Source organism: Carlito syrichta, unplaced genomic scaffold (genome assembly GCF_000164805.1).
Source record: "Carlito syrichta isolate Samal-C Ts95f unplaced genomic scaffold, Tarsius_syrichta-2.0.1 Scaffold303100, whole genome shotgun sequence".
NCBI lineage: Eukaryota > Metazoa > Chordata > Mammalia > Primates > Tarsiidae > Carlito > Carlito syrichta.
Genome location: NW_007247196.1, coordinates 116993 through 133190, shown reverse-complemented (window position 1 = coordinate 133190; position 16198 = coordinate 116993). Strand labels below are relative to the sequence as shown.

At 47.6% G+C, this 16198-nt stretch overlaps 1 protein-coding gene across 1 annotated transcript in view; it reads left to right on the top strand.

The window, feature by feature from the left end:
- KAT2B (lysine acetyltransferase 2B) overlaps positions 1-16198 on the top strand; it is a 78649-nt gene that overhangs the window by 38873 nt on the left and 23578 nt on the right. Inside the window, exons 7-10 of the mRNA XM_008057649.2 lie at positions 2495-2620; positions 5286-5422; positions 8657-8865; positions 10398-10524. Coding sequence (XP_008055840.1) covers positions 2495-2620; positions 5286-5422; positions 8657-8865; positions 10398-10524 — 599 coding nt within the window. The remainder of the gene's footprint in view (positions 1-2494; positions 2621-5285; positions 5423-8656; positions 8866-10397; positions 10525-16198) is intronic.

Below are 16198 nucleotides of genomic sequence, written 5' to 3'. Positions count from 1 at the left end.
AAAAAAAAAAAAAAAAAAAAACAACAACAAAACAAACAAACAAAAAAAACTATATAGTTTTCTGCCTTGATATTATACATAAATATATTTCATTTTTTTGAGTTGGAGTCTCACTCCGTTACCCAGGCTACAGTGCAGCGGCATGCTCATGGCCACCTCAGCCTCGACCTGCTGGTCTCAGGCGATCCTTCCACCTCAGCCTTCCAAGTAGCTGGAACTACAGGCGCACGCCACCACGCCCAGCTAATTCTTTTGATTTATTGTAGAGACGAGGTCTTGTCAAGTTGCCCGGGCTGGTCTCGAACCTCTGGCTCAGGCAGTCCTCTCGCCTCGGCCTCCCAAAGTGCTGGGATGACAGGCGTGAGACATCGCGCCCAGCCCTGATGTAATACTGCTGTCTAATCCCTAGGCCGGCTTCGTTTGGCCTCTTGTCTCGACGGTGTGGTTGGTGGTATCGGGCGGCTCGAGATGTCAGCCTGCCCACTGTTGCTGGCATTGGGTCTGGGCACTGGGCTCAGGTGGGGTCACCAGCCTCCTCCACTGCAATGTCACCACCTTTCCTTTTGTGATCAAAAAGTTCTTTTGGAGACTGTTTCCCGTCTTCATCACAATCATCCTCACACGGGTTGGCCAACACATGTGATCCTCCCAGATTCAGTTATCGTAGGGTGACTGCCAAATGGGCTGTGTGTGTGTGTGTGTGTGTGTGTGTGTGTGTGTGTGTGTGTTTGTGTTGTTGGGGTCTCACTCTGTTGCCCAGTCTGCAGTGCGGAGGCCTGATCATGGCTCACCACAGCCTCGATCTCCTGGGCTCAGATGATCTTCCTGCCTCAGCGTCCCAAGTAGCTGGGACTACAGGTGTGCTCCATCATGCCCAGCTGAGTTTTAAAAATTTATTATTTTTATTTTAAAAGTGTGGGGTATAATTCAGGGTTAGGTATACAAATGGTCATTATGCAGGTATCCTTGTCGATGAGGTGTGCCCCTCCCTCCCCTGACAGTTTCCTTCAACTGCCAACACCTTTCTTGTAGTATGGTGATCATTGTTCAGGGTCTACTTATGAGTGAGAACATGTGGTACTCAGTTTTTGTTTCTGTAGTAGATCATTCAGTCAATCCAAGTTGCTGCAAAGTTCATGATTTTGTCTTTCTTTATGGCTGTGTGATACAAAGTGGGCAAAAGATATGAACAGACGCTTCTCAAAAGAAGACATACAAGCAGCCAACAGATACATGAAAAAGTGCTCAGCTTCACTAATTATCAAAAAATGCAAATTAAAACCACAGTGAGAGATCAGTCAGGTTGGCCCTCATCACTAACTCTTTTTTTCCTTCCTGAATCAGAGTCTCACTCCATTGCTCAGGTTGGAGTTCAGTGGCACACTCACAACCACCCCAGCGTCAACCTGCTGGGCTCTGGCGATCCTTCTGTCTCAGCCTTCTGAGTAACTGGAACTACAGATGTGCGCTACCATGCCCAGCTAATTTATTTATTTATTTATTGTAGAGACGAGGTCTTGCCAAGTTGCTGGCGCTGGTCTCAAACCGGCGGGCTCAGGCAATCCACTCACCTCTGCCTCCCAATGTGCTGGAATGACAGACTGAGCCACCCAGCCCGGCTTATCAATAACTCAAAAAACAACAGATGCTGGAGAGGAAGTGGAGAAAACAGAACACTTCTACACTGTTGGTGGGAGTGTAAACTAGTACGACCTCTGTCAAAAACAGTCGGGCAATTCCTAAAAGATATAAAAATCGACCTTCCATATGACCCTGCAATCCCCCTTCTGGGAATATACCCGGAGGAACAAAAAAAAAAAATTTTTTTTTCAGACATGAGGTCTTATATGCTGCCCAGGCTGGTCTTGAACTCCTGGGCTCAAGCAATCCTCCCACCATAGCCTCCGAAATGCTGGAATTACAGGCATGAGCACCAAGCCCAGCATTTTTTTTTTCTCGAGTTGGAGTCTCACTCTGTTGCCCAGGTTGGAGTGCAATGACAGGATCACGGCTCACCACAACTTCAACCTCCTGGGCTCAGGTGGTCCTACCTCACCGTCTCAAGTAGATGGGACTGTAGGCATGTACGTACGTACCACCACGCTCACCAAATTTTTTAGTTTTTCTAGAGACGAGGTCTCACTATGTTGCCCAGGCTGCAGATGCTGTTTTTAAAAAAATTTTATTTTTTTCTAGCTTCTGTCATTTTTTCCTTGTTTATTTGTTGGCATTCTCCTATCAAGAAGAGTTCTTCCTTCTCCTCGCTTACTTATTTACTCATTATTAACTTATCGACATGGATTTAGATGTCTTTATTCTGCTTAATGCGTCGTAGTTCACACCTGTTTTTGCTGTCTGGCTGCCTTGTGGCTTTTATCTTAAAGATGCCGTCTTTACGGCGTTGGGCAGACATGGGGCAGTCTCGTGTGCACTTGGTTCCTTGCTGTCTGGGAAAGGAGTCATCTAATACCTTCTTCTCCTTTTGCTGGGGCAGTGATCAACCCACCTCCTGTGGCCGGGACAGTCTCGTACAACTCAAACACCTCTTCCCTCGAGCCACCGAACGGAGGAAGCAGCAGTCCTGCCTGCAAAGCCTCTTCTGGACTCGAGGTGAACCCAGGTAAGCTCTCGAGAGGGCATCAGAGAGGGCCGTGGCTTTCCCCTGGAGTTCTGTTATCTGAGGAGTATCAAGGTAAACTTAGAGCAGCTGAGACGGTGCACGTCCAGGGTCCTGGTGGCTGGAAAGAATTTTGCATTAGGCTTTGGGCTGTATTGGTTAGTTACTGCTGTGTAACAAACCAACCCCAAATGCAGTCCTAAAGCCCTAATACCTTACCACCATAGCTCCCTCATTGAGTGTGTTGCCCGGGGGGTTGGCTGATCTCAGTGGGTCTCATTCGGTCTCTGCTGGGCTCATTCATGGATCTACCCATTGGCGGGCACCTCTGTTCTGGCCTTGGCTTGCCTGCGCACTTCAGCGGAAGCATCTCTGCTCCACGTGTTTCTCATACCCCCTTCTGGGAGCACTGGGCTGCCCAAAACACGTCCTTCATGTGAGGGTGGCAGAAGCACCCTAAAGCGAGCAGAAACACCCTGTCTCTCGCACCTTGTAAGTATAAGTCATCACTTCTGCCTCACGCTGGCATCTAAAGCCAGTCACGTGGCTGAACTCAGCATCAAGCGGTGGAAAAGTGGAGAAATGTGGCCTGTTCCTTTCGTAGGAATATCTGCAAAGTCACACGGCAAAGCGTGTGGGTCCCTGGGGGTCAAGACTTTGGCTGTTACGTAATCTTCCACGTGGGCAGAAGCACATCTTAATCCTAGAAGCGTTTCACAGTTACAGATATTTTGAAGGTTCTGTCCACGGACTTGATGTCAGATGAGCCTTGGATAGGACCACATTTTGAAGGAAAAGTAGAGGCATGAAGGAGGGAGAGAAGAGGACCTCGTGTGAAGCGGCCAAGACTTTGCATGTGCCACCATCTCTCTCTCTCGCTTCCAAGGGAGACAGACGTCACTGATCCACCCAGAAACGCCCTGCCAGTGAGCGTGGGCGCATCAGACTGCTTATCACAGCACTGGAGCAGACAGTCGGGTCTGGGGCATCGAAGGTACAAACCTCAGCTGTGAAATATACAGTTTTCAGCATCCTCCTTTGGGAATCATGGTCAACAACAATGGAGTTATAAAAATAAGACCTCAATAAGGGCGATACGTAAGTCATATGTGATACTTCTGGAAGCATCTTCCATAGGTGAGAACTTCCATTATTCTGCTCTTTTTGAGCGAAGGCTCGTGAGAATGCCCGATGGAAATTGCTTGGTGGGATTAACCTTGAGGGACGAATTAGATCTGGGCATCTAAAAACTTAAAAAATATAAAAATAAATACAGGTTATGTCAGAAAAAAAAAACCCCTGGAGAAACCAGTTTTTTTCCCCTTTCATATGAGAGTAGAGAGGAGGAAAAAATCAACTCTTAATCTCATGGGGAAAGTGGGAGAAGTTTCTCTTGGCCTTCTCAGGGCTTCTCCCAGCATGGGGCTTGGTGACATCATGTCTCTTCAAAGGCCTTGCTCAGTTTATGAGGTGCCATTTTAAGGCCAAAAAGCATTGTGACAGATAAAATAGATCACTTTATGATGAGCAGTTAAGTTCACTATTTTAATTGCTTATTAAGAATAAAACAGGCCGGGCTCAGTGGTTCAACCTGTCGTCCCAGCACTTTGGGAGGCCGAGGAGAGTGGATTGCTTGAGCCTGTAGGTTCTGAGACCAGCCCGGGCAACTTGGTGAGACCTCGTCTCTACAATAAATCAAAAATTAGCCGGGCGTGGTAGCGCCCGCCTGTAGTTCCGGGTACTTGGAAGGCTGAAGCGGAAGGATTGCCGGTGCCCAGCAGGTCGACGCTGGGGTGGCTGTGAGTGTGCCACTGCACTCCAGTCTGGGCAATGGAGTAAGATTCCAACTTAAAAAAAACCCAACAATATAACAATTCATAGGATGTTTTAAATATACATAAACATGTATAAGGTACATGCATACAAACATACATACACAAACATGTATAAGGTACATGGATATACGTGTGTGTGTGTGTGTGTGTGTGTGTGTGTGTGTGTGTGTATACATATATGCGGGGGGGGGGGTTGACATAAATACAAGGAGAGGGAATTGAATCCACCAGCAGCTGAAGGTTTAACCAGATGTCTCTGAGTCATTCATAGATCAAGCAGACAGAAGTATCAGGAAGGTTCGAGATGCTCGTAAAACATGATCAATTGGGCTTGAGCTAATGGGTGTCCAGAGATAAAACTGGAAATCACACGTTCTTTCCAAGAAGATTCATCACCGCTACCGAAAATGGTCTTAGTTTAGGCCATAAGGCAAGTTTCAGACACTTGTGACAAAATCTTGCTGTCCCTGAGGACCACGTTCTCTGACCTCAAAGGGCCTGTGTTGGAGTGACTGACAACAGCTGAAGTCATCCCCTGGCATTTGCAAATGAAGGAATTTGTGGCTTATCAGAGCTTTGTTAGCATGACTGTCCCTAGAGTGGGTGCACAGCCACCACTGCTCAGTTTCACTGGCTTCAAAAAAATGTGCTTTAATAACTCAGGTGCCAAGTTAAAAAAGGATGGCAGAAAATGTCCCACGTGCATCTGGGCCTGGCCGTCATCAAACCCCCACCCACCGGGCTGTTGGGAAGGCCATTGGTTCCCCGGGCAGGTACTGTCTGCTTTGTGTTGACAGCCACCCACGGCTTGCCTTTTGTTTTGATCGTCTTAGGCGAAAAGAGGAAAATGAACGATTCTCACGTCCCAGAGGAGGCCAAGAGGCCCCGAGTGATGGGGGATATTCCGATGGAGTTAATCAACGAGGTCATGTCTACCATCACAGACCCTGCAGCGATGTTGGGACCAGAGGTCAGTGGGGTCCCTGGGGTCCAGCGGGGAGGCCTCCTCTGCTTCCCCGGGCACTCTAGCTGTCAGAAGTAGGGAGGGTCCTGCAGAGAGTAGGCGTGCTGTGCTGCCTGGCTTGTGTTTAAGCTGGTGGTCCCTGCAGGGGGCGGGGGGAGCGGCAGAGCAGGAGGACTGGTCCAGGAGTGTTCCCCTGGATGAATGTCATGTGCAGGACCATGAACTCATATGCTCTCACACAGTTGAAGGCATCTCCCAACTTTTTAGCTCGAAATATTTCAAGCTCTCAGGAGTGTCACACAACTGTGATCAAGGCCTGGTGCGGTGGCTCACGCCTATAATCCCAGCATTTTGGGAGGCTGAGGTGAGAGGACTGCCTGAGCCCAGGGGTTCGAGGACTGATCGAGCCCAGGGGTTCGAGACCAGCCTGGGCAACTTGGCCTTTCTCTTACAACTTGGCGAGACCTTGTCTCTACAATAAATCAAAAAAAGTAGCCAGGCATGGTGGCGTGCACCAGTAGTCCCTGCTACTTGGTTCCCCTGGGCCCAGCAGGTCTAGGCTGCGGTAGCTGTGAGCATGCCACTGCACTCCAGCCTGGGCGACAGAGTGAGACTCTGACTCAAAAACAAAAAACTGTGATCAAAATCCTTCGACTCTTCCCTTAGATCCAGTTTGCAGCCTCTACCTCCTCTCTCCTGGGAACGATTTGGATCCATTTCTTGACACTTCACCCCTCACTATGTTCTTACAAGCTGTATCTCATAAAAATAAGGCCTTTCTCTTACATCAGCCACAGCTCAGTTGTTGTTCTTAGAAAATTTAGCTGCTGTTGTGGACGGAACAGTTGGAAATCATACATTGTATTAGTTCTTTTTTTTTTTTTTTTTTTGAGTCAGGTGTCTCACTCTGTCACCCAAGCTGGAGTGCTGTGGCACGATCACAGTTTGTTACAGCCTCAACTTCCTGGGCTCAGGCGATCCTTCTGCCTCAGCCTCCTGAGTTAGCTGGGACTACGGGCGCATGCCACCACGTCTGGCTAAGTTTTTTGATTTTTTTTTTCTAGAGATGGGGTCTCACCATGTTGTCCAGGATCATCTTGAACTCCTGGGCTCAAGCAATCCTCTTGCCTTGGTCTCCCAAAGTGCTGGGATTACAGGTGTGAGCCACCATGCCTGGCCTAAAGTATCAATTTTTAACTTGTTTAGTTTCCTGAGGTATTTATTTTATAATCTTGAGGATATTTCCAAGAAGCAGAATGTTGTAATAGACAGATCTCATCATTCAATTGTTTTGTCCATTTCTAAATATCCAGCCTGTGAGGCCTGAAGTTTGCAGTCCTTTGGAGATTCAGCAACCTCATAGATTAGCTGGGTTGCACTTTTTAGCTGTAAAATGGTGATGCAACCACACATTTCAAAATTTCTTGGGTGTATGTGGTTGTGTGCCGGCTTGTACTAGCATGCACAAGAAAAGTATTAAATTGTCAGGAGTGTTGTGAGTTGGTTGGTAACTATGTTGATAACCTGAAACTGATCACGGTGGCATGTGGTCGCCTGGACAGCCAGCTGTGGACTAAGGAAACAAGCAAGTGCTACCCGAGAGGGTTTTTCTTCCCTGAAGAGCTGATGGCTGGGCATTTGCCTGCATGCCACTGGGCAGATTAAATAGGGTGGGAGCTTCCATGTGCTGGCAGGGGTGTGCTGCCAGCTTGTGGGCGCGCAGATATTCCTCCGGAAAGAAAACTGTCCCCCGAAAAGATGGGTTAACAACAAAAGCATAAGCTGGGTGCAGTGGCTCACACCTGTAATCCCAGCACTTTGGGAGGTCAAGATAGGAGGATCGCTTGAGGCCAGAGTTCAAGACAAGCCTGGCCAACATAGCAAGACCTCATCTTTAAAACAATAAGAAACAAATATGTACATTTTAAAAGGACATAAGTGTGACTGCCACTATTGGGCCTGGAGTGAGAACTTGGACCTGTTATCCTAAGGGTCTTCTAAAGTTCAGCCAGAGAGGAGTCCTCTAAACCAGAGGTTGTCAAACTCTAACCCACATGCCAAATCTGGTCTGCTCTCTGTCTTTGTTTGTTTGTTTGTTTTGTTTTGTTTCGTTTTTGAGTTGGTGTCTCACTCTGTCACCTAGGCTGAAGTGCAGTGGCATGCTCACGGCCACCACAGCCTCGACCTGCTGAACTCAATTGATCCTTCTGCCTCAGGCTTCCAAGTACCTGGAACTACAGTGGCATGCCATCATGCCCAGCTAATTTTTTGATTTTTATTATAGAGACGAGGTCTTACCAAGTGCCTAGGTTGGTCCTGAACCCTTGGGCTCCAGCATTCCTCTTGCCTCCGCCTCTCAAAATGTTAGGATTACAAGCGTGAGCCACCGTGCCTGACTCTGTTTTTTTTTTTAAATAGCATTTTATTAGAACAATGCTACATCCATTCTGCAACATACTGTCTATGGTTTCTTCCACATTACAGCTGTATTGGGATAGAAGCAGAATCTTATGACTCATAATTTCTAAAGTTATCTCCTTTTCCTTTCCTTTCCCAATCTCTCTTTTTCTCTTTTCTTCCTCCCTCCCTCCCTCCCACCTCCCTCCCTTTCTCTCTCTCTCTCTCTCTCTCTTTCTCTCTTTTGAGTCAGGGTCTCACTCTATGGCCCAGGATAGAGTGCAGTGGCACGATCATGGCTCACCGCAGCCTTGACCTCCAGGGCTCAGGTGATCCTTCAGTCTTAGTCACCCGAATAGCTGGGACTACAGGCGCATGTCACCATGCCTGGCTAATTTTTTTCTTTTTTTTTTTTGTAGAGATGAAGTCTCACTCTGTTGCCCAGACAGGTGTCAAACCCCTGCAATTCTCTCGCCCTCAGCCTCCCAGAGTGCTGGGATTATAGGCGTGAGCCACTATGCCTGGACTAAAATATTTCTATCTGGCCCTTTACAGAGAAGTTTCTGGTCCCTGATATCATCCTGTATACGTAGATACTCTGATTTCCCAAGACACTTCCCTGCCCTTTCTGTCTTGTCCTCATGACGTGTGTGTGCGCGTGTGCGTGCATGTGTGTCTGGGCGTGCTGGGCGCCCGTGCATGCACACCCGTGTGTGTTTCGGACCCTGGAAACCCACGACTGGGCGTCTCCTTAGAGCAAAGGAGGCCAGCGTGGCTGTGTCCCACCCCCCGCCGTCCCACGAGCAGAGCTCTGTGTAACCGGCTCTGTCTCTTGCATCTCAGACCAACTTTCTGTCCGCGCACTCGGCCAGGGACGAGGCCGCCAGGCTGGAGGAGCGCAGGGGCGTCATCGAGTTCCACGTGGTCGGCAACTCACTCAGCCAGAAGCCCAACAAGCGGGTCCTGATGTGGCTGGTGGGTCTGCAGAACGTCTTCTCCCACCAGCTGCCTCGCATGCCCAAGGAGTACATCACACGCCTCGTCTTCGACCCGTAAGCGGCCTGCCCTCGCCCTCCTCCCTCCCCTGGAACGAAAGCGGGCTGCTCGGAGGTGGAGGGTCAGCTCGAGTCCCCCGTGGATCCTGCCACTTCCGCGCTGTGGACGCAGGGCCGCCTCAAGCTGGTTTCCATGTCAGAAAGCACGACGACTGCTTGCAACTGTGTATACGTTTTCTGGTTAATGACAGTGAAGCCTTGGGCTGGGTGTGGTGGCTCACGCCTGTCATCCCAGCACTTTGGGAGGCCGAGGTGGGAGGATTGCTTGAGCCCAGCCTGGGCAATATAATGAGACCTCCTCTCTACAAAACACACACACACAAACACACACACAAAGCCGGCTGTGGTGGTATGCGCCTGTAGTTCCAGCTATGAGGGAGGTTGAGGCTGAAGGATCTCCTGAGTCCAGGAGTTTCTGGCTGCAGTGAGCTGTGATCATGCCACTGCACTCCAGCCTGGGTGACAGACTGGGACCCTGACTCAATAATAATTATAATCATAATAATGATGGAGCCTTATATTTTATTTGCTGTGGCTATCCTATTGCTTTGCTCATTGGAGCTAGGAGAGAATATAAACGCTAAGAAGATGGCCCACTTTTTTCTTCATCAGATCATTCTTATTTTGGTGCCTTAACTGGGTACTGTGGTTGCCCAGGTCTGTAAGCCCTGGGAAACTTGTTAGGATATAAGACAAGTTAACTTCGGAAATCCATTGTTTTAAAACACACACGCACAGACACACATACACTCACACACACCAAAAACAACCAAAAGCACTAAATTATCTGATGGAATGACTTGAATATCGACAGCCCAGTAGTCTATGTGGACCGGGGTCCATGCCTGTGACAATTCTGAGTGACGCTTTAGACAGAGAAGAGGTCTGATCAGCGTTTGAAATGCGAGTCTTGGCAAACTGTCCACATGGGTTTTTCATCCTTTTCCGTAATGTCTCTATAATATTTTGGAGTGAGGTTTCATTCCTCAGAGACATATGCCATGTCTGGCCATGACGTCACGCTGTTCCCCAGTGAGTCTCTTGACCTTGGCTGTTCCCGTTCTGGAGGTCTCCACGCACCTCTGTTCTCCGTTTGTTTTTGAAAAATTAATTAATTAATTGATCGATGTTGACTATTTTAGACACAGGGTCTTGCTATGATGCCCAGGCTGGTCTTGAACTCCTGGACTCAAGCGATCCTCCTGCCTTGGCCTCCCCAAAGTGCTGGGATGACAGGCATGAGCCTCCGTGCCCAGCCTCTGTTCTCTGTACACCTCAGACACTTATTAGGTGACTGGCATGTTGTTTCGGCGGGAGTTCTGGCCAGGGCTTGTGCGGATAAACTTGCTCGGAACCCATTAGGGTTAACTTGTCTTATATCCGAACAAGTGGCTAGATGGTGGAAGTCTCCATAGAAACTCAAGACATGCTTGCCCCCCCTTTCCTGGTTGGTTACTAAGGAGCACCCCCAAAGGCATGTTTATCGAACCAAGAGAGGGGAGACTCTGACGTCCTCTTGTTTTTTTCAGGAAACACAAAACCCTCGCTTTAATTAAAGATGGCCGCGTCATCGGAGGCATCTGTTTCCGGATGTTCCCATCCCAAGGATTCACGGAGATTGTTTTCTGCGCGGTCACCTCCAATGAGCAGGTCAAGGTAAGGGCACGGGTCTCGGAAGGAAAGCAGAATGCAAGAGGCTTCTCCCTGGGTACAGAGCGTGGTGGGAGCTCTGTGCGCCACGTCCAGGGGAGGCTCAGGACAGAGGACGGGACTTCCCGAGGAGTCCCCTCCCGGTGGGCTAGCCTGTGTATGAGCTGAGAGTGAGTGGGTCCACGTACCCACAAGCAGGGCCGAACCGAGACTTTGGGGCCCAAAACAGGGATGCTGCACGACCCAGCCTGCAACTCGAGGAGGGAAAAAGCAGACGAAGGGATGTTTGAGTACACATCTCGGTGCTCATTGTTAACATACACACACGCGTGCACACCCCCCCCCCACCGAACCACCAGAAAGGAACGGTTCACACGGGTGAGGACGGTGACTTGGGCAGCTTCCACGTCTCAAAGATATCTCAGGCCCTCGTCTCTAGAGGGGGACGGGGCTGAGAGGCATTCTAAGGAAGTCGCGATGACTTTGAACAAAGTTGGGAGTGAATTTCAGGAGTGATTCACGTGGGGTTTGGAGTGTGTTGGAGTGCTGTCTTTTGTATGGTGCTGTTTTGTTGTTTTTGTGTTGCTCAGATCTCCTGCCCCACCTGTCCCGAAGCTGTGTGGTCCCGGGAGCTGTGTGGTCCCGGGAGCTGTGTCGTCCAGGGAGCTGTGTCTTTCCGGGAGAGCTGTGTCTGTGTTTTCTTGGGGCTGCGGTGGGCGTCGCAGGGTGGATGGAGTTGGCTGGACTTTCAGTTGGCAGGAAGCGCTCGGGTCTGGACTTTGTCCAACTCTGCTGCTTTCAGGGAAAGAGACCCAGAAAGTGTGTCCTCAGATCCGATCCGATGAGTGTTTGGGCGGGTGGTGGAAAGACAAGCAGCTCGAGATTTGATGGCTGCTGAGAAAAATCATTGGAAAGACAAGGCCGTGTTGGCCCGTTGAAATAAAAAGCAATCTCCGAATTTGAGCCCTACGTGTGCTTCCAGATTTTCCAGTGGTTACTTTTAAAAAAGCAAGTAGAATCTGTGGAGGTTAATTTTTAAATTTTTATGTATTATTATTATTTTAAATATAGACATGAGTTCTCGATATGTTGCCCAGGCTGGTCCGAAACTCTAGCTTCTGGCGATTCTCGCACCTTCGCCTCCCAAAGTGCTGGACTTATAGTGTGTGCCACTGTGCCCAACCTTAATGTGGTGTGTGTGTGTGTGTGTGTGTGTGTGTGTGTGTGTGTGTGTGTGTCTCACTCTGTTGCCCAGGCTGGAGTGCAGTGGCATGGATCACGGCTCACCGCAACCTCAACCTCCTAGGCTCAAGTGATCTTTCCACTTCAGCTTCTTGAGCAGCTGGGACCATTGGCACACACCACCACGCCTGGCTGATTTTCTGATTTTTTGTAGAGATCAGGTCTCGCTGTGTTGCCTAGGCTGGTCTCGAACTCCTGGACTCAAGCGATCCTTCCACCTCGACCTCCCAAAGTGCTGAGATTACAGGCATGAGCCACCATGACAGACCCTTAATTTTTAAAATATATTTTATCGGACCCAGTACATCCAAAGCATTGCCACTGAAACGGCTCTTCAGCGTCACGAAGAATGGTCGAGACCTTCTACATTCTCTGTGTCATACTCAGTCCTCGAAGTCCAGTGTGGATCTCGCCCCTGCTGCACATCTCTTTGCACTGGCCTCCCCTCAGTGCTCAGGAGGCTGTGGCCAGGGGCCCCGGCGTGGGACCTGCAAGTCTGAGGACACCGTTGGCTCCTTCTGCTTTACAGAAACAACGCCAAACCCCAAGCAGTCGTCACTCGACGGCACCAGCCTCTGCTTCCCTCTCTGGTCCTGGTGCCTGTGATAGCCGCCGTAGGGCATTCGTTCTCACAGAGCGCGGTGGGACTTTTTGTCCTTGACCCCTAGCTCTAAGTGTCAAGGGCAAGGTGCAGTTCTGCCATTCTCCTGACTGGGGAAGGAGAAGACTCAGATTTGCTTGAAGTGGATCTCTGGCACATTTTCAAGGAATTCTGGCAGTTGTCTCCACGTGGTGCTGTGTTTATCTTGTTTGTTCCCCCCCCCAGCCAAAGTGAAAAATGTCCAAATATCCAGATGTTTCCAAATGGTCAGCGTTTAGGAACTTAAAGGAAAATTTGGTTTGGCTGTTCACAGGGAGAAGATCTGGAAAATATGGCGTTGGTTTGTAATTTTAGGAGCCGATTGCAAAATTTTTGTTTGCAAAGATAGCCACACCGAGCACCTTGTTTGGAAAGGTTGACTGAGGTTGACTGGGGTACTTGGAGGGATACCAGAAAGAAACGGAAGGTATTTAATATGAACTGGATACTTTGTCTTATTACTTCCCAGAAAGGCTATTTTTTCCCCCAAACCATGTTATTTTCTAAAGACTTCAAGGAAGGTGGCCAAACATCACAAACTCGGTAGGAAGGACTAGGAAAAAAATGTACTTCCCGTCAGTGACTTGAAACTGTCATTTTAGAAGAAGATGACTTGTCTTTCAAAACTAAACAGAAGGATGGTTGTGTGTGTATGTGTGTGTGTGTGTGTGTGTGTGTGTGACAGAGAGAGAGAGAAAATGCTAAGAACCTGCCATGTCATTAGTTAATGATTAATGAATGACTCCATGGACCTGACATTGCCTTAGATATGCACATTTTCACAGGCGTGTAGTCTAGGCTACAGATCACTGAGCCCTCACAGTTCATCAACGCAAGACGACATAGAGGCATTGCTCCCACATGAAATGCACGAAAACAGCAAATTCAAAAGCAGAGGTGTTAAATGTTTATTTACTACCTGACAAGTCTTGGCGGTCACTTCCTTACTAGACTCTGGTGTGGTCATGTGCTCTCTGAGTTATGGCCGCCACTATGTTTCCTAAGCTTTGGCCTCCTCCCCTACCTTGGAGAGGTGAATCTCTCTCTTTCTCTCTAATTTGCTTTCTAAATAAACTATATTTTCTAATCTAAAAAAAAATAATCTTGGCTAGGTAGAGCGGTGTGGCTCATGCCTTTAACCCTAGCACTTTGGGATACTGAGGTGGGAGGGTCTTTGGAACCCAGGAGTTTGAGACCAGCCTGGGCAACATAGCAAGACTCCATCCTTACCCCACCCAAATCAATAAATAAATAAAACAAAAAACCGGAGGAAAGGGAAGGGTTGGCTAGTTGGAGGGAACTGCGTGTGCAAAGAAAAAGTAATGTCTAGAAAGTAGTAAGAACCGTGTCTTCTGGTAAAACTCACTTCAATGTTGATGTGATAGAGAAAGCCAGATTTTTGTAATATGCACCATCTTGTAATAGAAACTATAAACTTTCTCCCCTTCCCTTGCAATCCAATTCATTTTACTCAAGAAAAACCCTGACAGTTCTTGGGTAAATAACTTCTCAGACACTACATAAAATATTTTTCACCAGAGACCACACATTTGTCATCTCTCCAAGGAAATTTTCCAGATTTCGAGTTGCTTATGAGCAGAGACTGTGTCTTTTAACTTGAACCTCCTCTGTGTCTAGCAATGTGACTAGCAGTGGTGCAGCTAAAGAACATCCTTGGTAAGAGAGACATTAACGCGATGAAACTATTATAAGCCAATGTTTAGATTTTAACCTCAGAACAAATTTCCTTTTTTGCATGCCTTTATTTTTAACTGCCATTAAAAGATTCCTTTCCAAATCTGGCCATTTCGGTGTTTATTTAAATGCTTATGATGATAAACAAATATTAGCTCTATAATTTTAAAGTTGTATATAATATCAAATCAAATTTGCTTTTAGAGGACAAAATATTCTAGAGCCAAATGGCAAGCTTCAAGTAAATTCTCAAATGTGTTCTTGTGTGTGTTCTGAACAAGATATATTCACATACAAATCTTACTTAAAGAATTCATAAGAATGTGTATATAAACTTGATTCTCCAAATTGACTAGACATAAATTTTAAAGTACCAGCTGGCCGAGATTTTTTTATTTTTGAGTCAGTCTCACTCTGTCACCCAGGTTGAAATGGCACGAACATGACTCACCGCGGCCTGAAACTCCTGAGCTCAGCAATCCTCCCACCTCAGCCTCTCAAGTAGCTGGAAATGTAGACACATGCCACTATGCCTGGCTAATTTTTGTTACTACTTGTAGAGATGAGGTCTGGCTATGTTGCCCAAGCTGGCCTCAAACTCCTGGGCTCCAAAGACCCTCCCACCTCAGCCTCCCAAAGTGCTAGGATTACAGGCATGAGCCGCTGTGCCTGGGCAGGAATTTCTATGAATGCTGGATCCGTTTTGCACAGCATTTCATAATGTGGATGCACCAAAATTCACATCCTCATCTCCCTGTTGAAGACACATATACTTATTTCCTGTAATTTTTCATCGCCACAGTGCTCTGTTTGCAAATGTTTTTCTAGATGCTGAGAAGCAGACTTTCAGTATGAATGAATAGGGCCAGTCTAAACGTGAATCATTTCCAAATTCTCCTCTCAATGGGTGTAGCGATTCACATTTTCACCAGTGGTGTCAGACAGTGTCGTTTCTCCCGACCCTTACTGACACCGGGTCCATCTGTCATTAGGCATTTTGCATGCAGGTGACTGAAACACTTCGTTGTACGGTGGAGTGTCCTGATGATCTTTGAGGTTGAGCATACTTTTACAATGGACTGTAATGTTTATTCTTATTCCTATCCCTTGGCAATTTTTCTTTACGTCATGTCTCTCTCTTTTTATTGGTCCTAGAGAAGCTATTTATGTATTTTGGGTGTTCAATCTTTGTAATGTATGTTGCATCTATGCCCTTTCAATGTGTCAGTTCTCTTGCGTGTATGGTGTCTTCAATGGCTTATGGTATCTTGAAGAAGTTTTAAAATTTGAAGTGGTCTATGTAATAATCAGCTTTTCATTTTATGTTTTCTTTTCTTTCTTTTTTTCTTTTTCTCTTTTTCGGTAGAGATGAGGTCTCGCCATGCTGCTCAGGGTGGTCTCGAACTCCTGGGCGCAAGCGTTTCTCCCACCTCAGCCATCCCATCTCTGGGATGACAGACATGAGCCACCGCTCTTGGCCATGTTTTTTTTAAAGATGCCTTTCTGTCCCCTTAGGTTGGATAATCATTGTTCTTATATCCTTGTATAACACTCGGTAAAAGTTTATCTCCCCTTAGATTTAGACTTCCAAGCCGTCTCCTTGCCTTGTTTCCATTTGACAAACTCTTGGATGGCCGCACTTAAATGCCTTCTTTTCCTTCTATCTGCTCTCCTGTTACCCCCTCCATAATCTCATGGCCCTTTCCCTGCTGTAGATGCGACATCTTTCTGCACCCATGCTGTACAATAGAGATGCAAGGCAAGCCTCAAATGAAGGCACTATGTAATTTTAAAATTTCTAGGCCAGGTGCAGTGACTCAGCCTGTCATCCCAGCGCTTTGGGAGGCTGGGGTAAGAGGATTGCCCAAGCCCGGAGGTTCGAGACCAGCCTGGACAACTTGGTGAGACCTTGTCTCTACAATAAATAAATTAAAAAAAAAAAAATAAGCCAGGCATGGTAGTATGCACCTGTGGTTATGGCTACTTGGAAGGCTGAGGAGGAAGTATCGCCTAAGCCCAGCAGGTTGAGGTTGAGGTGGCCGTGAGCTGCACTCTAGCCTGGGTGACAGAGTGACTCCAACTAAAAAAAAAAAAAAAAAAAAA